This window comes from Poecilia latipinna, unplaced genomic scaffold, assembly GCF_001443285.1.
Source record: "Poecilia latipinna isolate Pla-1442-1.1 unplaced genomic scaffold, P_latipinna-1.0 Scaffold78, whole genome shotgun sequence".
Classification (NCBI taxonomy): domain Eukaryota; kingdom Metazoa; phylum Chordata; class Actinopteri; order Cyprinodontiformes; family Poeciliidae; genus Poecilia; species Poecilia latipinna.
In genome coordinates, this window is record NW_015112694.1 from 323,474 (window position 1) to 349,412 (window position 25,939).

Genomic DNA, 25,939 nt, shown 5'->3' on the forward strand with positions numbered 1-25,939 from the left:
CAGATCTGATAAGGGTTCCTCCAAAACGCTCTTTTCTCTGTTATACCGTCCTGCTGAATGTGTAAAGTGTGCAGATAAGATGGTGTGGGTGTATGCAGCACAATGCGAGCATGTAAAGAATGACAGAGGAAACGGAGGCGAAGATGGAGGGCTGCATGCGCCGGGGAGGCTGCAGAGAGCCACTGGGGTGCTGGGAGGCAGCGCCTGTTAAAGGAAGGCTCCAGACCAAGGTGTTCTGTAGCTCCAGGCCTAACGGTGATAAATGAGTCCCTTAATGTCGGCAAACACTTTATCTCTGCTTCATCTGTTTTCATTAGGCAGGGCCAACCTTTGGCTGGGCGAGAACGTGCTGTAACTTTCATTACTGCAACACAGAAAGGAGAGGCTCAGGGACCTCCCATCGCTCTAATAAAAACACCAGCGCGACACAGTGACAGATCCTATTCCTTATTATTATCTCGGCGTGCTTTTGTTAGAAATTAGAGAATGCCTCGTCCCTCATAGATGATTGGTGCTCCTTGCTTACCTGGTGCTGCCGATGAATGATTGAGATGCTCTCTGTAGCCTAAAACGGTTTGCTGTTGACCGTTTCAGGTTTTTACTAGGTTGTGATTGAGGAGTTCCCATCAAACTGGATTTGGGGTGAATTCACACCAGCCCCGTTTAATCCGCTTTTATCAAACTCTAGTTCGTTTGTCTAGAAAGTCTGGTTCGTGTTGGGAGGTTTGACAGCGCAATCAAACTCTGGTCCTCCTGAAAACCTCAGTCTTGGTTCAGTTAAAGTGAACGCTGGTGTAGTTTGACTGCACATGTGGATGCAAGCGCTCCAAAAGCAGCTATAGCGCAGGGCATTCTGGGTAAATGCAACCAAAACTAAAGCACGAGTCCAGTGCTAGAGGCAGAAATGGCTTGAGGCCTTTTCCCAAAGACAGAACAGAAATCCTACATCTGCTAAAATCTGATGCTACTCCATTTTTGTTTACATTTTGTGAAGAAGGAAATTGTTCTCATGTCGTCTTCAGAGGGTTTCATGTCGTTTCCTTCGATGGTGAGGGGAGTGAACAGGTTTTTCAAGGGGTTTGGTTCATTGACATAATTCAGTGTGAAAACGAAGCACAGCAGCTGAAATGTTGCAGTTTTAGTCCCCAAATCAAATCGATTCCACTGGACTATCAGAGGTGAGAACATCCTAAAAGCTATTCCACGGCTTTGATGACAGTAGACCAGATTGAAAAGCAAAGCTCTCCAGGATCTGGATGACCAGGGAACCTTCCTGGTCTGGAAGGGAGGCTAGCGCTTGGTAGCTGATCTTTGGCTCCTGCGGTTCAGCTGGGCATCAATAGGCTCCACCTCCTCAACATGGAGGTCAAGTGTAGCACAAGCCAGGTGGTAATCCCATTCCTCCTACTCTGACAGAAGCCTCTTTGATTAAACACTTGATTTGGATATACCGTTTCCGAAAGAACCTCTAAACAAGCGACAAAGCTGTTAGCTAATGGTTAGCTAGCTTTGCAAGTTGATGTAGGAAAGAGCTGGCAAAGGCGTTTAAGGTGAAACTACTGAGGGGTCAGCAGTCACACATCCAGGGTGAAGGATGTTACATTTAAAAATATAAAAGCGTCCTTTTTTTAACTGGTGCTGTGTTTTATCTTTTTACTCAGAAAATATCTGCCACATATTTGGTTGTCAAGCTCCCTGTGGTTATGACATGATTAACTTTAGAGGCAGCACAGAGCTCGTCTTTGCTACGGTATGATAAAAAGGCCTCGTCAAACAGCCTAAAAACAAATATTTCCAGTGTTCAAAATACCCATTTGAAACTGTTTGCTATGTAGAAGCAGTCATAAATTTTCAAGGTTTTTTTCTAGTTCATTATTGCTGTTTTTTTATTGCCAGGAGTGGAAAGTCTCCATTTTTAATCCAGTTTCATTACTGGAGCTTCAATTTCCGAGTCAATAATAAAAACAACAACTGAGCAAAAACCTGCAGCAGTTATAGGATTTCTTCCTCTATGATTTGGCCAACAAAATCTTTACTTGATATAATCAGCTGGGCTTCTATGGATGAAAAAACTTTACCTCATTCTTTTTTTAACCAACATTATAGAATCAGTTGCTAAATTTGTATTAATGTTTCATAAATCCTGCAGAACGGCTACATCATTGGATTGTTTTACAGTAAATTAGAACAAATTGGACCTTTTTGCCTTTCAAGGTGCTTTGAACATTAAAAATGGTTAAATTGACTTTTCCCATCATTAAAAACTTAAATAAACTTTGTATTTTTGCATGTGTAACAACAGACGTTTAAAACATTGTTCAACAACAACCAAAGAGACGACAGACAACGGAAGTAATATCTGATGTAAGCTTTACTTTCAAATCCTGTTACATTTAGATCTGGCAAGTTGAACATAAAATAAAGTGAAACAAGAAAAAAAAACAAAAAACAAAACAAAAAAAACAAAACAAATACAAACCCAAAAAGAAAAAGTACAAATGATCTATTTACCAGTTATCGTCACAACCCTGTACAGCCTTAACAATGGAGTAATAAAAAAAAGCTTTGTACAGCACATACCAATCTTTACCAAGTGCCAAAAGTTAAGATAGTTGAGCCTTTTTTTCTAATCATGACATACAGCCAAACTTAAAGCTAACCGACTGTAGACAGTGCATCTAAATGCAAACCCCGGGAGTCGAGTTGGAAACACAATTAAGTGCTGAAGGACCAGAGAGAAAACGTGTCATGCATACTTTGAAGTGCTGAGAAGGTAGTCGAGCTGAAAAGAAGGTCACTGTTGCTGCGGACAACTGAGCAAACCCCCTCCAGTCATAAAAAAACAAAAAAACAAGCAGGATAAGTGCTTTAAAAGACTTGATCCCCGTTTACCTTTTCAAACATCAAACTCAAGCTAAAGGGGGCGGGAGGAAGTGCAGCAAGTCATGAGTCCGCTGTAAGAAAAGACAGAAAAAGAGCGGACACATTTTTATTCTATTCTACTGGACCCTGACAATTAGTTTGACTCATTCTCAGAAGTCTCAGGTGGTTTCCTTCCACCAAGTGGCACTAGAGTATAAAAGATAAAACAGTTGGGAAGGATGCTCCTTTCTCTCAGGAAACAAACGGGAACGGAACGGGGGGAAGACGATTGCGGCGTCGCTCCCAGAGCGGGACGTGACGGATTCAATCCTAACATCACATCCGGTGGCGAGACGCAGGAACGGTCCAAGATCTTTGAAATTTCAAATTTAACGAGAGAGAAATTTAAAAACAACAAAAGCAAAAAACAAAAAAACCTGTTAAACAGAAATAATAATAATAATAATAATAATACAAAAACATTACAAATAAGGGAATTTGGCTTGAAGAACACTTAGGAACACAAGCGCAATCGATACGTAAAGCCTTTTTAAAAAGAAAATACTTGAACTACGCTGCCTGATGTCGCCAGAACAAACCTTTCCTTCAGCATTTTTATGGATAAATACATATTCTCATCATCAAAAAAAGTGCAGCACTGTGCAAAATTGGCCAGAACTATTTAGTCTGGGACCTTTAGTTCCCAGGAGGGGAGCTTGACCTCTACTGTCTAATTCCTGCAATTTGTGTTCATTGACTTTTCTCCGATTTCACAGAGGCGCAGCCTTTTGCACCGTCAGAAACGAGCAGAAACTAAAGGAAAGGGGGGCTGATTGAGTCCCATTATGGATCCAAATTTGCTCTTAAAAAAAGAATAAAATAAAACGTTTAAGTGCTTTTGGCTTAAAGAGTAACAATAACGAGTGCAATTAAAACTCAAAGGTCGACAGAAGGGGGGAAGTTGGACGAACAGCAGTACCAAGTCGGCCTGCCAAACCGAAGCCGCTCAACGCAACGCCGTACAAACCATGGCTTCTCTTCTTCTCTGCACCCTACAGGAGCTTCTCCGTGAGCGTTAGTAGAAAATGTTGAATATGATGTAAAAGGCTCAATAATAAAAAAAAACAAAACTGAATATAAAAACACAAAAAACCCAACAGAAAAAGACACAGAAAGGCCACCAGACACACCAGCTTTCCCCCCCTCACCGTCTCCACCAGAACTGTTCACACTCCTCTGTATCGCATCTTTTTCATGTACATAAACAAAAATACATTCATTCAAGTCATTTTGGAACAGTTTTTTTTTTCTCTTTTGTACACAAAAATTACAAAAAGCTCCAAAAAGCACCATTGAATCGGCCTGTGGCGACTCTGGCTGGCGGGGAAGCTCGCTAACCCGCAGCAGGTCGCCTCCACAAAACAGTTTTCTCATATATCTCTTCTACATATGGATGCGTGATACATAGATCTGCATATTTGCTGCGCTGATGTCAACCTGGTCTCAGAAATAACAACAGGAGGTTTGCTTACAGACACACGTAAAGGCGGGGATCACCAAACGCCAGGCCTCCCAGTGACTACAGTAGACTGGGGGGCTGCACTGAATGCATACGGGGGAAACATCATGATTAATTACAGTACTGTGCAAAAGTCTGAAACCCTCAACTTACCCTTAATTGCAGTCATTCCTGACTTTTTTAAAGCTCTTTTATACGTTTTATTCATACGTTGGCTGTTCTTTTGATCGCAAATTAAGATTTTTAGTTTTTCACTAGAAAAGTTGACAAATAGAGGAAAAAAATTAAGACCTTACATGTAGTAATGCTTTTAAAACCAGGTTGACGACGTGTAGCTAAGAGCTGCTCGCTTTGACGAAATCTTTGGTCGCAAACTTAAACTGGCGGTTTGTGATGTCACAGGATAACATTTGAGTCAAAACACCAAAGTCATAATATTTAAATAAAGGTGATATCATCTCTCAATTGATACTGCTGTCAAAATAAGCCGAATAATTACAGTTATACCATATATAATGTTGATTTATTATATAAAAAACTTGAATAAACTCCAGCTAAACTTCTTATTGCATAAAATATCTTCCTTTCCAGTCACTCTGCTCTCAAAAGCTGTTACTAGCTGGTTGGTTAGTCAGGCCATCAGCTCCATCACTCTGATTGTAAATAGTCATTTGATCGTTTGTGTTGTAGCCAGTGCTTTTTTGTCCATAAAGTTAAAAATAAAGCAGCTTCCAGCTCAGTTTTCAGCTCAGCCGACACAATTGGGTCCAGATCCATTAAAACAAACAAATAAAATGTGTTTATTTGACTGTGGATGCGGCCCAGTCGGGTTGGTTCCACCACTAATAGATCTGTGTATATGACTAAGAATTGTGGATCCATCGCTTAAGTTTTAAGGTTTTCATGCCTTCATAGGTAAGAGATGAACAATTTAAACTAATTAGTAAAAAAACGTGATAATTTACTGGGAGGAAGTTGAGAATAAAAGCAGCTAAAACTAACAGATTTAAAGAAATCTTGGAAGAAAAGACAAAAGAACTGAAGGTGATTTTTTTTGCACAGTACTGTACGCAGCTGCAGCGATGCATATATTGCTTTATTTTTTAAACACTAGATGACGTGTTGAGATGACCCCCGCTCTGTAAGATTTTACTGCTTATTCACCTGGGAATACGAAAAAACTTTAATATTTAGCTTCTCTGATAATAAATGCATCTTTCTCATAGTTCAGATTGAATATTTTCTATATTTACAGTCACTGCAGAAACACAAACTCTTACCAAGTATTTTTGTCTAGTTAATGTTGATTTTAAAAAAGTACGAGTCGCTTTGGCAGATTTTTTCCACTTACAGCAAAATTTTTTCTGTTATAAATGAAATAATCTGCCAGTGAAACAGCAGATTTCACTGGCTCCTACATCTCACTAAAAACTGACTTGTAAGTTAGTTTTGTCTTATTTTAAATTAACTAAGGTATTTATTCTAGAAACTAGACAAAATTACTTGGTAAGATTTTGTGTTTTTGCAGTGTAATCAAATCTTCCAAGCTTACAAAAAAACAACAACCTGTTAGCTTCATCTGATCCATGAAACCACATTGATTCTGAGACAGAATTGAAATCAGTCAGCAGCAACGCACGTCACGCCGTCACGTTATACAAAAGAAAAGCAACTCAAACAGACGGGAACAGGGCGAGGGGCTACAAAACTATGTACAAGGTTGATAAATAAGTAAGTAAGTGCATGGTCTGAGGCGTCGCTTTGGAAACGTGACCTTTCAGATGAAAAGCTTTCCCGTCTCATCGGTTGCGTCCGAGTCGCAGCGGTTAACACTTCGGGATATCTGGAGTTCAGCTTCCTAATGACGTCACAGCTAGCTGAAACACAGAAACAGGCATGCCATTTCGATGCATAATAGCAAAGGGACATAAATGCACTAAAATGTAGCACTTGCAATGTTTGTTTTGTCTTTTTTTCCCTTCCCTCTACCCAACCTTTTTTTGTCAAACGACTAAAGAAAAATATCTATAAAACCGCGAGTTTCATCAGATAAAGCGACTGGGTCCAGGTCATTCAGATGCTTACAAACAGAAAACAAAAAGGTAATAGAGTGTAGTACTTGTAGTAGTAATAATTCAATTGATAGAACTGATAAGAAAAGCAGCTTTTTGATATAAATGCATTTTAGCATGTACAGCGTTTTCTCTTATAAATGTTTTTTTTTTTAATTATTATTTTTCGTCCTTTAATATGTTTGTCTGGTCCAGCTTATTCTGCTGGTCTGATTGGAAAAGACGTTGCTCCCGCTGCAGTGGTCAAGAGGTGGAGGTGGGTGAGGTCACACAGTCTTGGCCCTCTCCATCAGTCCCAGGTAGGCCAGGAAGGAGTGTTTGTGGGAGTGGGAGGGCGAGGCGAAGACGAGGGGAGACGTGGCCGGCCGCCATCTTGAGTGGAGGTGCGAGTGGAATGTGTAAAGGGTGGTGAGGGGGATCAGGTGGGTCTGCTCGCCGTTCCTGTACTGCTCCAACACGTGGCGGGAGGAGGGAGGGAAGAGGGAGGGGCTGCTGATGCTGACGCTCGCGCCGCCGTTGGTGCTGGGCGTCTCTGGTTGGCGGGACCGGCCCAGCGTTAGCGACAGCGCGACGGACTGCAGCGCCTGAGACGCTGTCAGGCTCATGAGGGGGCCGCTGCCGCCACTCTTCTCCTCCTCCTCGTCCTCACCTCCCCCTCCCACGCCTCCGTCCGACCCCCCCGGGCCTCCGCTCTGATGTTTCTTGAGGTGGCGGCTGAAGACGAAGGGGTGCGTGGTGGTGAAGGGGCACTCTCGGCAGCCGAAAGTCTGGCGCGGCGCGTGCTTCAGCTTCTTGTGCAGGTTGAGGTTGTCCTTGCGCTTGCAGCTGTATGAGCAGCGGTCGCAGTGGAAGGGCCGCTCGCCCGTGTGCACGCGCACGTGCTCGATGAGCTTGTTGGCCGTTTTGGACAGGTAGCCGCACCGCTCGCACTTGTAGTGGTTGCCCAGGCGATGCCCCCGCATGTGCGCCTCCAGCGAGGCCTGGTCCGGCCACAGACCCTGGCAGATGCGGCAGCGGTACTCCACCTTACAGTGCGTCTTCAGGTGGCACTCCATGGCCGCTGGACGGTTGGTGGAGTAGATGCAAAAAGGGCACCTGGTTAATGCAACGAGAGGGGAGGAGGGAGGACGGACGCCACACACAGAAGCAGAAGACAGCTGAAGGGAAAGTGTACGTTCACAAACCTGAGTGGAGTTACTTCCTCCTCTACCGTCTTCAAATCAAACTAAATTAGCGTCAAACGTTTGCGCTACGTTTCTGCTGGTTTGAGCAACCAAAAAGTTTCATTTGGGCAGCTTTAATTTTTAAGATATTAAGGGTGATCTATTATGCTTTCTTAAACATGGTAGGATAGAACTATGGACTACACAAAACATGTTAATTATTATTATTATTATTATTTTATTTTATTTTTTTACAAAATCTGAGATTTTAGTCTGGCTAGTTCTTTCAGATTGAACTTTTTTAAGGCCTCCTGTCACTTTAAATCCAAATCAGCTGCTGCTCGCCACACCCCCCAACTCGTGTGAAAATGGCTGCAAACAGATGAGCAATTATACATCTGTGCATATTTGAAAAGCAGAAATGGAGCTTCCTGCACAAACAATAAGAATGCACCAAGTGGTTTCTGGATGGTAACTAAATAACAAAATATCTGTCTTTTCCAGCAGCCACTCTAAAACCAGTTGAGCAAACGTGCTGGAGCTCTGCTTGGGTTGCTAGGTGGCAGGCTGGACTCAGTTGGGGTTGCTAGGTAACGGTCTGGGGTTGTTACGTTACATTCCGAAGGCTCATTTTCCAGACACCAAAAAACATCAACTTATTGCCAAAAACTAACTGGGTGAGTTTTTAAGTGCTTCGGCTGCTTTTAGAAGTTATAGAAATCCAAATGGAAGCACAAAAACGTGGAAAATGTGAATTGTGTTCCTTTTAATATAAGTTTCTGGAAGTCGTAGAAGGTCAATCAGCCCCACACATTTACTTAATTTAACAAATTTGGTGTCAACTATGCAACATTTACGCTGGTACAATGTTCGTTTTTAGTGCTTTTGTTTTCAATGTCTTAAAAGCTCAAAGGTCAAAAATTCAATCCATATTCCCCTAAAACAAAAATGCTTTTTCTATCTTCGTTTAGGAACGTCTTGGCAACACAAACTAAGAGAAGCTGTGTCTCCATTACAAAGCTGTGTCCAAAAACAGAATTTCACAATTGCAGCGTTTCCATTAAACAAGAAACGCAATAAAAATCACATAAGTTTGTTCACAGGATCCGTCTTAAAAACATGCAACGCCATCATCCTCCTTCCACTTCCTGTCGTCTTCTTCGTCTTTTCCTCCAGTAGTAACATCCAGCTGTTGATCACATCACTCTTTTCCATTACACTAATCTCAAGAAAACTGAAAAACCACCTCATCCTTATGCAAAAACATTTGATAAAAATTTCACAATTGCCATGTTTCCATTAAACAAATGTATTTATGTAATTCCAGTTTGAGCAATTACTCAGCTAAAGATGATTAACACCAATTGGAAGGAGCTGGTTGACCTTCTCTGGCCTCTGGAAACTTATCAATATCTTAAAGATGACAGTGGCACAAACAAAACCTTTTGGTGCACAAACCCTTGACACCAATTTTGTTTGAATTGAAGACAGTGGAGGGGAGGGCAACTTCACTCAGGTCATTCACAACCAAGTAACACAGCTTGACATTGATTAACAGGAAGTGATGAAGAGGAGGAGGACGGATAAAGGAAAACTGTGTGGAAAAAATGCTGGCGATGTGTGTCGGTTTAATGGTGCAAGAGTGGAGGTGAGCAGGTGTGAGTGGGGTGTGTGGGTGGAAAGAGTGGGGGGTGAGTGACAGGCTGGAGAAAGATGGGAGCAGGAGGACATGATGGGGGAAATGAAGGAATGAGTGGCACTTACATTTAAATAGCACCTTTCATCTGCTCTGGGCCCCAAAGCGCTTCACAAACCCTGCAGAACAGAATCACCTCAGAAAAAACCTCGAAATGATCAAGGCCCTCTCTCCCTCGCTCCGTCATACAGAGAAACACAAACATCTGGCTACACCCGTCTGTCTGCGCACACGGCCACAAGTTTACATACACTCGTCACGGACAAGGATGCCATCCATTTTGGGCTTTTGTTATTCATCTACACTGCAAAAACACAACATTTTATCACGTATTTTCCAGTGCAAATATCTTGGTACATTTGAAATAAGACAAAACTAACGTACAATTATTCCTTAATACTATACAGATTATTTCACCTTTAACAAGACATTTTCGCATGTTAGAAAATCTGAACTAGAACTTTTTCATCAATATTAAGGAATTATTGACTTAAAACATGCTGCTGTACTTTGCTGTGGAGTTATTTGTAATAGGCCTGTCACAATAAATTTTGCTTAATGATAAATTGTCCCAGAAATTATTGTGATAAACGATTATATTGTTGTTTTGAGACCATTATCAAGTAATATAATACAATAAAGGAATTTTAAAGATCAAACATTAATTTCTAATGAACAATTAACATTGAAACTGGGTGACATTTTAAATATCCAAAATAAATAAAACAGCAGAAACTACAAAGAAAATGGATACTGAAGTCTTTGTAAACAAAATTTTCCTTAAAAAAAGAGCTAGTTGAGACCAAAACACCAAAACTGAAAACTTTTGTTATCCAGTTTTTAGTAAAAAAGGAGAAAAAAGACAAAGAACTACAAACCATGCTAATTGGAAATTATTGAGTTTGATTTATTGTACAATTAATTGATTTATTGCTTATTGTTATAATTTAACAGTAAATTATAACATGTTAGAAGGCCTGGTTTACAAAACCTACTTGTAAGTTAGTTTTGTTTTATTTGAAACTTAAAACTAGACAAAAGTACCTGGTAAAATGTTGTGTTTTACAGTGTGGAAATAAATGAAAAAAAAAAAGAAAAAACAAAAACTGGAGGTTAAGGTTGGACTCAACCGGCCTCGTTTTGTCAGCCGGGTTCCTGATGACGACTGAGGGCAGCTGGAAGGTTTTTGTTTGAATTCGTAAAGTCAAAGGAGGTCGGTTAAGGCATAAGAAGAATTGCAGATTTAGTTTGGGAAAGTGTTTTGGAGACATTTTTTAAACAATGAGTAGAAATTATTACGAGGCCTGAACAGTTTGGATGTTGAGAAACAAGTTGATTTGTTGACTTCTAGCAGTTGGTGGTCAAACCACAAGTTAAATACTGGCGGATGTTTGTGTAAATATTTTAATCAATATATATAATCTTGATGCTGTGTGGATTAAAAGCTGCATTTTAAAACTCTATGCAGATGTATTTTACCAAAGGATTATTGTCAAAGATGGTGGTGGCAGCATCATGCCCAGACATTTTGCCACGGTGATGAGAACTGTGTTTGGTGGAGTCGTTGCAAGGCTTTCCAACCTAAACCATAACAACTGTGAAGCACAGTAATGGCAGCATCATGCTTAGAGTTCTATAAGTTTAGAAGGAAAATAAAAAGCCCAAAAATAATGACATTTATACCCAAAAAGAGCGTATGTAAACTTCTGACCCAAACTCTACTTCCTGTTTTTGATAATAAAGTTTAAGTTGAAAACTAAATACTGTTTCAAAGTGTTTACTCAAAAGTTGTATGTACACAAAAGTGCTCTCTTTGCTTCCCTTAGTAACCTCTGTTAAGCTGGTAAAAGTTAGATTTTTCACTGCTAGAAATTTGAACTTGAAAAACATTTACAGCAGTCAGAAGAAACATGTCAAATATTCCAAATACAGTTGATTTATCCACACAGCGGCTGCAGGAAATCTGCCGTGTGGAGACTTTGGAGCTAACGAGGGGCTTCCTATGCATTCATGTTCTGATCTCTGCAGAAGACGTCAGTGCTGTGACTTTGTTTGCAGCTTCCTACTCTGATCCAGTGGCATGTGATGGATAAGTACATGCTAACTCCACTGATGTCTGCACAGAAAAACACATGTTGAACACAGATTCCTGTTCATGACATGATGAGGCGGCAGTCGTAGTGACACTTCAATGATTCTGCACATGCACAGACTAGACAAAACAAAAACATGGCTCATGTTTCTTGAAATTAGTCTGGAAACGTTACTTTTTAAAAAAAAATTCACTTGGATGGATTGAAACTTAAGGCCAGCGTCTGTGTGTGGGAAAAGGTCAGTGGATGGATTTGGCTGAGCTTGAAATGGTACAAAATGTGGAAAAGTAGGTTCTTTAAAGTGTGAAGCACTTCCAATCAGAACATTATGAATAAATGTTTAAATATTTGTACATTATAACCTGTTTATCATAGAAAGAGCAACATTTTCAATAAATAAAGGCAGTGGGAACTGAGATATCTGTGCTAATAAAGTGTGTCTGATTATCTTTCAGGGGTGCGCCAACAGATTTTATATAATCAGCCACTTGGTGAACCAATCCAAGTATCTGTGTATTTCTGCTGGAATGCAGATTTCAGCAGATATTTTTCTCTGGCATGGCTGTTAGCTGTGGGCAGAGGAACAACAGACCCCGAGGGGAAGCCCATTTCCAGCTCCTTTTCCACTCTCCCTTCTGTTCAGAACAGCCACTGCAGACCCACAGCCCACTGTCTAATAAGTCAGACTTGCCAAGGGAAGCTGTCAAGCAGCGAAACTACAGCTTGCATCGTTTGGTTTTCCTGGCAGCAGATAATGAGCAGAGAAGTGAGGTTAACTGATTCGAGCCACATGGCTGAAATCGTCCTCAAATTGACCGTGCATCTGCGATTCTGCCGCTTACAGGTGTCATCTGTGTGGCTCTCGCAGTTCACGTCTTATTTCTCAGCCGTCATGTGTCGCCTTGATTACAAAGATGGTGGCTGATGAAGTGCCTGATTTCGTATAGGAGAGATTTACCCAGTTTTTGTTAGAAATAATTGCAGTCTTTAACCAAAATTAGGTGAAACTTCATTGAATTGTGCAGTCTTGATTATACGGTATGGAGAAATATTTTATAGCAAAACAGGAGAAAAATATGGCTCTCTGTAAAGAAGTAAGCTTGGAAGAGTTGAGGCTCACAAACAAGCATGGAGGTGGCAGCATCACCCTCTGGGTCTATTTAGTTAGGAAGTGGCAGAAGTGGAGGGAACTGTTTTTTTATATATATATTTGTTAAATATAAACGAGTTGCGTAAAGGGCGGCCCAGTGGCCGTTTGTGGCTCTAATATGATTTTGTGTGGCCCTCAACTATATTCTGTAACAGTCCAAGTCTGCTGATTGATGCACATGGACTATAAAAATATTTTAATTCATTTTTTAAATTTTTTGTTTAGTGTGACGCTTTCACAGACAAACAAAATCTTCAAATACTAATGTTTTTTTTAATTCATTCAGGGTGACATTTTCACTCAACATCTTAAAATATATTCTTCTTTTTTACATAGGTAAAACAAATTATCTGTTCCTGGTGAGAGAAGTGAAGGCCTTTTCCAGATGTGAAGCATGGTGAAGGCAGCATAATGCTGGGTGCAAATTTTACAACCAGAGATTCTGGTGCACTTTGCATAAACTGGAGGACTTTATTTTCAGACTTGTACAGTATGTTGTTACTAATGTTAATCTTGTTTTCTATATATTTCTTGTGTGAACCTTTATATCTTTAGCACCTGACCTAAATCAGGTAGAGATTAAATAATTCAGCTGGCACATCTCTGTTGTAAATCTGTACTTCTGGAGGTTCTTGTATGTGGTGAATTGGAACGACGATGGAGAGGAAGGACTGGTGGAGTTAGGAACCTGTGTCTGTACTTGCTTTCCTTACTTGAGCCCTCCGGAGGGGACGGTGTGGCACTTCTTGTGCTCCAGCAGCTGCTCAGGCGTCTTCAGGAACTTGTGGCAAACGTCGCACTCAAACATCCGCGTGATCAGGTGGATCTGGAGGTGCCGTTCGTACATGCTGCGCGTCTTGCACACAAAGTTGCAGAAAACACACTCGAAGCCTGGAGAGAAAAGAATAACAGAACAAAATAAGTGAAGAATGAGGGAAGCAAATCTAGTCTGATTAGATTCTGGATGTGATCCAGACTGGATTTTAGGCCTCCAGAAAACAATCAAATACAGTAAGAACAAAATGTCATGCAAATCCTATAATTCTGACACATCCTATTGATTCTTGTTTTGTGAATCAATAAAAAGCTCTCAACTCTATTTTCAAATAGGAATATTATTAAATTAATTCATTCTTTAGGTCCCAGTCTTGATTAAACCTTTAACAAACTCGATAAACAAGGCCTTTTGTTTACCTTTCTGACCCAAAAAAGGTAAACAAAACGCAAAAGCCACAACAAAAGTTATGCTACCATATGTTAGCATAACTTCCCTTTTAGCATAATTACCATTTTGGCTTTTTGTAGTTGTGCTGTGCTTTTATAGAGACTTCCTTTTAGCATGTTTCAACTTTTCAGACAAAAAAAGTGTATTGGCCCAGTTCAGAACAGGTAGGTCAGGTTTATTTATTTATTTCAAATTGGTGATCGGACAGAAAATTGCAAACAAGACACCCTTTTTTCTGATGTTTATGTTATAGTGCGGAAGTCACTACTGAAGGAAGAACACGAAAAGGTCAGAACGTTTAAAAATGAAGCAGGAGGAATCAGAAAATGTGGAAGAAGTTATTTTCTACATTTGTCTATATTTTTCTGTAATTCATTCACAGATTATTCTCCCTTTGAAGAGCCTATGTAGAAAAACAGTTTGGGGTGACTCATTTATTACCAAGGAAATATTTATGATACCCTGCCTGTGGAGTATACATCTCATTCCCTCCTGAGCTCCTATAATTTCATTTGGCATGTATGGACTAGATTTTAGTGGCTGATTGATCAGAAAAGTCCAATCTGATCAAAAAAGTCCAATTCTGCATGGGCCCTCCCCCTTTGCCTGTTCTCCGTCTCAATGAAGGAGCTTCAATGGTTTACGTCTTAGTTCCTGCTGCACGTGTTAAAAAGCTGGTTGAAAACTTATTTCAAATATAGCTAAACCATAGATTAGACTGATTTTAAATGTTAATAAATATTATTTTAAATGAGAAATTTAAAAAAAAATCAAACTTGATGTCAAGATTTTATAGACTATAAAATAAAACAGGGCATGTGTTTCCTGTTCCTAACCTTTGTCCGACTTGTCCTCGGTTCCTGATCCCGAGTGGCTTCCGCAGCTCGCCTGGCTGCCCGCCGACGAGGGCGGGGCCAGCAGGTTCTTCAGTTCTTCGTTGCTGTGGGCAACGTCCCCGCCCTCCGAACTGTTGAGCGAATCGCTGAGGGCCGAGAGAGACGATGAGGTGCTCTTGGTTTCGCTGAGGGGACTTCTTGAATTCAAACCTGGACAAAAGAAGGAAGGAAGTGAGAGTTACGTCTCAGAGAGACGACAAAACTGAGAAATAATAATCACAGTAAAATTCAAGCACTTTAAAGGATTTTTCAAAGTAAGTTTTCAAACTTACTTTGGAGATAAAAACAATACAAATGAACTAAAAAGAATAGTTTCAAATCACTTTTGTGTTATGTAATTTATCACATGAATAAAATCTAGTGTGTGTTTTACCTTCTACAGCAGAGGTCAACTAAAATATAACAAAATTTCTGTTTTGAAATTTCACACACACCTGATACACCTCAGTGGTCCAAGAACAAAACACTAATTTAACGGAAAAAAAATAATGTCAATAACGTTTAACATAAAATATAAGTCACTGAGTCACTAGCGATAATAAATATTAATATCATTGACACAATCCAAACAAATTGTGTAGAGGTAAATGACCTTCCTGCTCAAATTACACACTTGAATACAATATATAAAGAAAGTCACAAAAAATGTTTTTTTGGCAAGTTTTTTGGCATTCATCTGTAAGTAACGTTTTCCAAATTCAGGCTTTTAATCAAATGTTAGATTGCACTTTGTTACAAAACTATGCAGTTTCAATATTAAGCACTTTCCCAACATTTTCAAGGATTTCAAGCACCAGTATGAACCCTGAATATGAAAACGAGACCCAAAAATAAATCTGTGGGCTGCATACTGTGCAGAAAATCTATTTCTGGGCACTGCCATTGTTATCTGCATGCACACACACGCACCCACACACACACACACACACACACACACACACACACACACACTACCAATACACACATGCAGAATAAAAGCAGGCAGCCTGAACTGGGAGCCCTGCTGCCAGTCCAATCAAGATGCAGTGGGCTTTTATTGATCCTCTTCTCTGAGTCCACAATTCAGCAAGAAGAGAGGGGGAATTAGACGGAGGAGGGGCAGCAGCAGGGAGGGCTGGGGAGCGCGGGTCACGGCCGAAGGAGCTAAGATGGCGGGAGCATCTTGGGGCACAGCGCAACAAAGGGCATTCACTCAGGAGGGAGTGAATGGAGGCAGGAAGAAGCCTCCAAATGGTTGACCTCTCTCCTTAATACAGGCACACACCAATGTAGAAACGCAGCAGGTCTGCTCTTTCAGGCAGGGAAATTATTCTGGGATGGAGGATGAATGATTACCTTCCATCAAATCTATATATAGCAGGTCATTACAGCTTGGTCTTTGCCGCATTTTTAATAAACTCAACCAGCTTCCTTTACTGCATCCGCTTACCTTCTCTCATGGAGAAAGGAAATTACACCACTTTTTTCCCCCTTTTTTTAGGTATCAGAAGATTAAAAATAGTCCAGCTTCTTTTACCTGAAGTTTACAATAATACACAACGCGGAATGGAGAAGATTAATGTCAAAAACTAAGTAAACTCTGTGATTCAAGAGTTCCCTCTAGGGATCTTTTTACAAAATGCTATCAGATTTCAATCAGAGTCAGATCTGCACTTGAACTAGGCCATTACACTGCAAAAACAACAAATCTTACCAAGCATTTTGTCTACTTTCTAGTGCAGATCTCTCAGTACACTTGGAATAAGACAAAACTAACTTACAAGTAACATTACAGCAAGATTTAGGAACTTGTTTATATATATTGAAATGTACTAGTTCTATTGGCAGATTTATTATTCATAACATGGGAAAATGTCCTTGTCATAAGTGAAAAAAATGGTGGACATAGTACTTTTCTTATCTATACTGAATTGTTCACTGTTTTTCTAGTTTTCCTATTATAAACTTTAACATTGGCCATGCAACTGAAGCCTGAAGCATCTCAATGCTAACCATGTTGCAGCAGCTCAGATGTCCCCTATGCTAACGTTAGCATCCAAAATTCACATTTCTAAAGAAGTTCCATGAATGAAAAATGGTTCCTGAAACACTGGAAAGCTGCACTTTGCACTAATCTGATGGTTGAATAATGTGAATAATATTAAAAACAATAAATATATCTGTGTTGTTGAGACTATTTATTCAATAATTTATCAGAAAAAAGGGTTTTTGAATTGAAAATTATGCTTATTTTGTTAATAGTTTTTGATTATAATGTAATCAATTAATTAAAGCCCCTGTAATTAGCTCTATTAAAAAAAAATAATTCAGTCCCACCATTAAAAGAACCACATAAAAAAGCAGATAACTAACCTACAAATGGCTCAAAACAAAAAATATAAAAGCGATCATTTAGCAGTATTGCTTTGTTTATGACTAAACTAATTTCTGGGATGTGATGAAACCGATGCAGCAGATGCTTTTTAAGCTCAGTAAACTCAGCTGCACCCTGACAGATAAATCTTCCCGGGCATGCAAAGACGTTTGCTTGTGCAGTTTAAGGTACTTAAAGTTTTTGTACATAAAACGGTGGAGTTCGTCTTGTCTGAGACAAAGATAAATGCCACAGCAGGCTGCAAGGTTTAAAAGTCGTCCCCAGAGCAGAACCCAGCCTGTCTTCTCAGGACCCGAGGCCTATCGATTCCTCCCCAACAGGCACGATAACGGCCAGCCTTCTCAGATAAACAAGGCCACCACGGACTGCCGAGGACCCCTCAGCTGTCTGCGCCGGACATTCCCACCCAGCAACACCATCACCCACAACAAAGAGCAGAAAAAAAAGAGGAAAAAACATCAGCAATAAAACTGAACAAAGCTGTTTCAGACAAGAAAATGCGTATCGACAACCTGGGACTCAGGGCCGCGGCTCTAAAAGTGTGAGGACGGTCGATCGGACCGGGCTTGTTTGTGTCTTCCTCCCCGTCCTATGAACTGACCTCTGACCCCGTGTTTTTAAACTCCTGCATCACAACGTTTCTGCTAACAATTCTAGCTTCTTTCACACAGAAATGAAAAACACAGTCTGACCCTGACAGATGATTACAGAGCTGCACGTTTCTTCATGTTTCGCCACAATTGCAAAACCGACACAAAGTTGTGCATAGGATTCTCAACTGGATTCAAATCTAGCCTTTGACTAGACCCTTCCAACACATAAAAAACATTGCGCTGTAGCTCACAACTAGGGTTGGACATTAATTATATCATTTGTCATTTCTAAGAATTCTGACTTATTATAGTCACGATAAATTCCAGTTAATGTTTAAAATCCCCTAAAACTCTTTGTATCTTTGTATTTTATGTGACTGGTGTCCTAACTAACCACATTAAAATGGGAATGTTTATGTATTTATGTTTGTGGGGTTATTATAATTGATGTGTCATGCAGTCACAGCCATACAGTTACCTAAATAAAGGACTAATAAATAATTTTGGATCTCTGAAGTTCTTCCAAATTTTCCTCTCAGCTGTTTTTTACTTCATAATTCCCTCCAGTTTAGGTAGGTTTGCAGTTGTCCCACAGTCTTTCCGTTTTCAGGTGATTTTAAAAGCTATGGAGAGAAATTTGTTCCAAAGTCATAACAAGAAAATACAAGTTTCAAAAGTGAAACTGTGAAAAACTTCTCAAATAAAACATATGTTTTGTGAGGAACATACACAATATGTACACAATATTTGAACCTATATTTTAATTTTATTTTATTTTTCAGGGGGAATTTTTCGAATTACTTTTTCAGATTTTTATTTTATTTTTTTTCAAATTTAAATTTTTAAAATATTTTCTTTACTTGCAATAATATTAGAAAAAAATTCTCCCCATAAAAAGTCTGGTACTTTGTTTTATAACTAAACTCTGCTTTATGGGTTGCATTTGGAAATAAGATGCTTTCTGAAGGTAATTGGTTACAATTGATTTAAGGGGAATCTAATACAAATGCATGCCACACTTTTCTGATTTTTATTTGTAAAAATTTTGTTCTTCCCCTTAATTATAACCTAATGTGTGTTGGCCTATCACATAAAATCCCAAATGTTGAATTTTGCTCATTGTTTAAATTCAAACCCTGAGTATTGCTGAACCAGATCACAATTATCGTCCAAACAAGCTTCCACCCACTCTCGCGTGAGAGAAGTTTTCCAAAATAACTCTTTTCGGGAATCAGAATTAGCAATAATACATCTTAATTTGGTTTTTTACGAGTTGATGTTTTTACTCCAACATCTGACAGGACAACCGAAGCCGGCATCTTTTGGCCGACAGCTGTCATTACCTGCATGTCCGGTGCTGATGTGGCTCTTCATGTCGCTCTCCTCCATACAGACGTAGTCACAGACGCTGCAGCAGAGTGAGAACATCCACTGCTCCTTGTCCACATGAAGCGACATGTGGCTGACAAACTGGGCATTCAGCTCCGTCTGGAAACCGCACACATGGCAGCTGGACAGGGAACAGACAGCAGAGAGGGGCGGGAGGAGAAATGGTGAGAATGAGAAGAGGGAGACAGTCAGATTCAGTGTTACATTTGCCTGCATAAATTACCAAATGTATGGTGTCTCCGCATTAATTTTAGTTTGAATAAGATTATATGAAAATGACTAGAAAAACAGGTTTACAGTGTTGAAACACAGAGGAAATTTCTGGAGAATGATTCAATAAAAAGAGAATCAGTCCAGGTGAGTATCAGATAAAATGTTAAACCAGATGTGAACTGGTTTGGTTTCACATGATGAAACGGTTCAGTTTGCATCAATAAATATTAAAACCAGTCTGGGTTTGCTTCATAAGACAGAGAGAAAAGCAGCTCATGTAGAGTCAGAAGTTTAACTTTCAATCGTTTGGTTCTTTTTCCAGGTTGGAGTGATTACACCACAAACAACTTTAGTGTGTTTTAAAAACATTACCAAAACCAAATGTTTGCATTTATTCTGGATTTTCAATCAAAATAGTTTATCCTGCAGGTAAGTTAAACATTTTAACCCATATTATTCAAGTAACCACTGTGGATGGTGATGCTGCGGGCTGGAAAGATGACATCATCAGTTAGCGCTGCTGTTCCGCCTCATTTGCTTTTGCTGCAGAAATGTTAGGAAGAAAATCTAAATTTAACAAATTTCCTCTGTATTTATTTCACAATGTGAACCCGAGTCACAAAAGTTGGTTATGCGATCTATAATGTAAAGATTGATCTGTGTAGAACCTCAGTGTTGTCACGGTGTGTGTGCGGTGTGTGAAGCCTACCTGTAGTAGTACGGGCAGTTCTTGCGCTCTGAGGAGTCGGCGGTGACGGCGCTGACGATCTGCTCGGCGTCCGTTTGGACCAGCTTCACAGAGTGGATGGTCAGGTGCTGATTGAGGTTTGCTCTGCACTTGGCTGCGTAAGGACACAGGTGACACTTGTATTTCCTCTCCTCTGTAACATACACACACACGCACACACACACACACACGCACACACACACACCCCGCCTCATTTTAAACTTCACCCTGGATCAAACTTTTAAACCTGGTCAATTAATTCCTGACACGGCCCAATTCAATTTTCAGGAAGGTAAAAACACATAAATATAGATTTGATACCCAGAACATTCACCTTTTTTTCCTCACCATCTGAAGTTATATCAAACTAAACCTTTCTTGTTTTAGATCACTTAGAATTTCCAGAGTTATTTCCATCTGCTAAATGCCACAACATGTCAGGGATTTATTTATTAGTGTATTCAAATTCAGGAGTTTTCATACTTTTCCTCTGTATTTGATAGGGCTGCCTCTGAACAGTAAGACTTGGGTCAAATCTTTTGCGTTTCCTCCAACAAGCTTCTCATTGTAGTTTACTGGAGTTCTGGTCCATTCGTCCTGACAGAACCAGCGGAACTGGGTCAGATCTGTAGGCCGCTTCGCTCACACACGCCTTTCCTGATCTTCACTTTAGAATCTGTGGGAAGATCAGCTTCCCACAGCTGACATGGGCATTGTGATGGCTATGTCAAAACATTGACTTTGTTTCAATATTTCCACATAATGTTCTTTACTCACTTCATAAAGTGCACCAGTTCCTCCTGCAGCAAAATAGCCCCACAACATGATGCTGCCACCTCCAAACTTCACATTCAGGATGGTACAATCTGACTTTTTATGCGTCTTTAATGGCTTCCTCTTTGCTGAACGGCCTTTCAGCCCATGTTGGTACAAGTTACCAGCTTCAACTGCATCTTTTCAGTTTTTTGGCTTTAGTTCTGGGCTCAATCTGCACATTTTGGACTAGAATCTGTCTCCTGAGCAGAAACATGTTTCCTGAGCGGTCTGATGGTAGGACACTCCTCTCATGTCTGAACTTGAAATTATTCCCAAGGATGAACCAGACTGATGCAGCTTCACGGTTCTGTCCTCTCCTTGGCTGATTTATTTTGACTTTCCTATCGTGTCAAATCAGAAAGCAGGAAGTTCCAGGTGTGGCCTTGAAATGCATCAAATTAACTAAAGTGTGTCAGTGACCTATCAGGAGTTTCCAAAGCCATGACATCATCATCTGGGCCTCCCCTTATTGTTTAAAGGGACAGTAATAATTCTTTATGTAAACTTTTGATCTTGAAAACATTAAAAAATAAATCTCAAATATTATTTTATTATTGTAGCATTCAGCAAATAGAAATAATTTTGGTGATTCTAACTAACCTAAAACAGGAGATGTTTGGTCTGATTTCACTTCAAAACAGTTAGGAAAAAAGATGGACGTGTCTCTATTCGGTGTATGTAAACCTCTGTTCAATTTATAAGCAGTATAGAAGATCTGCAGAAACACGTTTCCTGTTATGCAAAAACAAATTAGCATAACAACACGTCTACTCCCCCCCTCAACAAAAACACAAACACTAACTCTCAACCCATTTGCCCCAAGGACATGAAGCCAGGCAACCTTTATGTCGCCGGGGAAACCAAAAAGACCATCACAGTGACATATGCCCCTGCTTCTGCTCTCTGTGGTGTGGCCAAGCTGTTCGCAGCCAACACTCTCAGATGGTGTGTATGTGTGTGTGTGTGTGTGTGTACCCTAAATGTGTGAGCATGTTCGGTTGTTTGGGGGGCATTTGGTACACAAGCCTCAACTTGTGAGCTGTGGTGTCCCAAAAAGGCTCCATTTATCTGGAGTCCAGAGGAAATGTGCCTTTAAATAAAACCGGGAAGGTGGGATTATTATTAGATTCTTGTAACTAACGAGGACAGAGAGTGGGACAGTGGAAGACAGGGATGGGGTTGAACGGATCAATGGAGAAAACGCAGAGTAATCAGGTCACCAGGGAGTGAGGAAGCCTCCCAAGCCTCTATTGTGTGTGTGTGTGTGTGTGTGAGTGTGTGTGTATGCGTGTGTGTGTAGGACAGAGAAACGGATGGAGAAGACCAGTTGGACCATAAGTGTGTGCAGCATCCTTCAAGCCGGGTAATTAGACGGCAGTTTTCCCAGAGAGACTAATCACGGTAGTAATCTTTTTCGAGGAAGGGTAATCTAGTCCGGTCAACCTTATCTATTTACAGCGGGCGCCACAAACAACATTTATGCATTAAAGGAAATAAGAGAAGTCCGGCTGCAAATAACGATTATTTTATCAATTATTCTGACGATTAATCGATTAGTCTGCCGATTAATCAGATAAAAAAAGGCACATTTTGCAAATTTTATTTAACCATTTAAGGTTTTAATATACAATGTTATAAATACATTAAAAACACAAATATGAATAATTTGTAAATAAGAAATACACATTTTATTATGTACAACGTAACAACGTCCCTTTTCTGAACACTTGATTAAATGTAGCAAAGTATGCATCTGCAGCTAAAAAAAACTAACAACACAGTTTATGACCAGCCTGTTGATTATTTTTTTGGATTAACTGATTAATAACCGATTAGCAAAGGGTGCTTAGATTTTTTTTTATATATTTAACAGAATTTGGACCAGGTGAAGTTAAATCTATGATACTTGAGCTCTGGGTAAAACAGATTCACTAACAATTTTCTTTCTTTTTTTTTTAAATGCAAAATATATATGTTTTTTACACTTCTGACTTAATTATCACTCTTATTGTGTTGTACATTCAGCAAAATGGCATTTTTAGAGTCTGTACAGTCCTGTTAACGATTAATCCATTCCTAAATTAGTTAGCTATTTGAAAAATAACGATTAATCTGATTAATCGTTTCAGCCCTATAAATGAGACCAAGCTTCTGTGTGTGAGCGTGTGGTTTACCTGTGTGGAGCGACAGGTGTCTGGACAGGGTCTGCTGCCTGCCGAACACCTTCCCGCAGACGGGACAGGGGAAGAGCTGCTCGTGTAGCTTCCACTGGGCGAGGCCGTTTCCTGGCTCGCCGTCGTCCTTCTCAGAATCTGAAACAAAGACACATTTCCATCACTCACTGCCTTGAAATGTTGCGCATTTTTGTCACATTACAACCCCAAGCTTAAAAGTATTTAACAGATTTAATGTTATAAAACAAAACTAAAGTAGCACATCACTATAAGGAAAAGAATAAATGGTTTTCAAACATTTTCACTTAAGTGACCTTTTATGCGTCCTTGAACAGGTTAGGATACGTCTGCAGGCAACATAAAAATATATTCATTACTTTTTTGCACAAAGTCATTCTCAGATAATGAGATCTTAGTCTCCTCAGTTCTGCCTATGAACTGTTTTAGGGCCTCTTGTCACTTTAAATGTGAAAATGGCTGCAAACTGATGCACATTTATACAACTTTGAAAAACAGAAGTGGCGTCTCCTGCACAATCAACAAGAATGCAGCAAGTGGTTTCTGAATGGTAAGCCAACATCCAAACAACTGTCTTTTCCAACAGCCATTGTACAGTGCATACAGCGGTAAAACCAACTGACCAAAAGTACTGGAACTCAGCTAAGTTTACTAGGTGACAGCCAGTGAAGTTTTTGAAAATTACACATTTTCCAGACACCTAAAAACATTAGCTTATTGCCATAAAAATGGCTGTGTGGCTTATTTAAGCACTTGAGCTGTTTTTAGAAGTCGTTGAGACCCAAATTGGATTACTGTTCTGTTTAAATATTCAGAATAGTCGTCATTCTCTAAGGTTTCATTCACTTCTCGTTCAGCCGTGAACCCAACCCTCTGAAAGCTGCCTGCCGCCGTCTAAACGACGCTCCTTATCTAACCTACAGGAGGGATGCCGCTTAAACGCATTCTTAATGTCAACATCAAACAGGAGTCCTTTTCTCTGAAGCCTCTGATGGTAAGTACACCTCTGCGGCTCCTTTTCACCGTATGCCAACTCAAAAACAGAGATGGTGCTTTTAAAGAGCTGAAGTAAAGAAAACATGCAGTATTTTTTCCTCCATTGTGCTGTTCAACCTCCATAGAGTAAATGAAGACTTTATTCCCAGAGTGCATTGTTCAGGCTGCACAGTTTGGCCTTGAGCTGCGCCTGTATGAGATTATGGAAGAAAACCTGTGTGTGTTCCACTGGTGACAAATGATGTGGTATTTATACAGCTCTGAAAACTTCGGGAAGAGAAAGCAAATATCTTTTTCTTTTTTTTTCCAGGCATGCAGGGGGAAGACTTTGTGGCGAGTCCCTAAAGAACAGATGGTGGTGTGAGAAGACGTTCAGCTGCTGTTGCACTGACTCAAGCAACCTTGAGCATTTTTCCTCTGTGTGTCAGATATTAACTTCCTCTTTGACCCCCAAAATGCAAACCAGCTTTGTCGTGCTGTGTGCAATTTGGATCGTTGTTTTCATTTGTGTCAGAGCAGCTTTTATGGACTTCTTGAAAAAGCAAAACAAGAAAAAAAGATGCAATTTTCCAAATAATCTGTTGTTTTTCTTTAAGTAAAGAATCAAGAGATTTTACTTTACTGCCCTGTTTATATTTCTTATTTTTAATATTTTCCCCCCAAACTAAATGATCTGAAGCTGAAGAAAAGTTTTAAACCCTTTTAAACTTTATATCTTATCTTTAAAAAAATGTCATGTTTAGAAATATCTATTTTTACTGCAATCAGAGGTGCTTAATTACTTATAAACATGTTGTAGAGCCTCATTGTACAGAGAAAAAGATCCCTGACCATCACCTTTGTTCAGCTCACCCACAGTTTATCTACAGGATTAAAGCCTGAGGGCTCGGTTGGCCGTGACTGAAGGTTGATTTTTGTCTGAGTTTGAATCCTTATCCTTCTGAAAGGTTCATAACGACTCATTTTATATTTTCTGGTAGAAGTCACTGGATTTTTATTTAACATGTCCTCATGATACATGAAGGCATGTACTCTAAAAGAGTTTTCACAAGCTTTGGATAAGAAACTGGCACCATATTTATGACTGTACTAAATACACAAGATATTTATCCACATTTTCATCGTTTATTTTACACTTTAATCTCCAGGAGAGTTTTTGGTTCAATCTTTTGTAAAGTAAGCTAACATCAATGGAGGCATGGGGTAGAAATCATTAGAGTCATAATGAAGCATAATAATTAATCATTAGGATATTCAATGATTAATGACTATAAGAGTAGTTTAAATTTGAGCTTTTAAACATCTCAAGATGAATGAATTAAATTTTGAAGCATTTGAGAGCAATTTTTTTCTGTGCACATCTTTGCCAATAAAACTTATAGAGAGAGGGTAATGCAAATGTACAAATTTGAGAAAAAGTAGTGACAGGTGAGATTATTATATTTCATTATCAGACTTCCTGCATGAGATAAAATCCAACCGAAGTGAGTTGATTTCACACTCAGCTTTTAGTCCAAACTTAAAGGATTTGTGGTTGAAGTCGAAGAAGCAGAAGAGAATTAAGTGTCCTGATTCGGAGGAGAAGCAGGAGGAAGGGTCGGTCACTCAAGGGTCTCAGAAGTCAGACTGCAGAGACCCAAAGCCATGACCCAGCAAATACACTCATGATTAAGCCAATTAAAGTGGATGGCCTTGAAGTGGTTAACGGCTTAATTAGTGTTGTTAGAGCCGAGAGGAGAGACGCAAACAAGAAATGAAGGAGCGAGCTAAATCCAGGCTGGAAGAGGGGAAACTGTGAGCATCACATGGACCCTGATGAAATCATTAATTTCTGTTTGAACGGAAAAACTTGTTTACGGAGGGCTAAGACTGCCAAAATTAGGACTAAATATATTTAAAAATTACAAAAATGTGAAAAAATAATTTTAATTTGGACATTTGATTTATTAAAAGTAATTTAAAC

General features: G+C 39.7%; 1 protein-coding gene across 7 annotated transcripts in view; it reads right to left on the reverse strand.

Annotated features, from left to right (window-relative positions):
• Window positions 1-6,376: 6,376 nt before the first annotated feature.
• The window catches only part of znf827 (zinc finger protein 827), a 100,974-nt gene continuing 81,411 nt past the window's right edge, over window positions 6,377-25,939 (reverse strand). For 2 of the 7 annotated variants that reach the window (XM_015018248.1, XM_015018243.1), the window contains exons 9-14: window positions 22,963-23,100; window positions 19,955-20,126; window positions 18,987-19,153; window positions 14,617-14,826; window positions 13,269-13,446; window positions 6,377-7,548 (exon numbers count right to left, since the gene is read on the reverse strand). In XM_015018248.1, the coding sequence (XP_014873734.1) occupies window positions 6,720-7,548; window positions 13,269-13,446; window positions 14,617-14,826; window positions 18,987-19,153; window positions 19,955-20,126; window positions 22,963-23,100 (1,694 nt within the window). In that variant the 3' untranslated portion in view covers window positions 6,377-6,719. Of the gene's footprint in view, window positions 7,549-9,380; window positions 9,432-13,259; window positions 13,447-14,616; window positions 14,827-18,986; window positions 19,154-19,954; window positions 20,127-22,962; window positions 23,101-25,939 lie in introns of those variants that run through there. The other 5 variants (XM_015018270.1, XM_015018265.1, XM_015018258.1 and 2 more) reach the window with 5 other exon arrangements.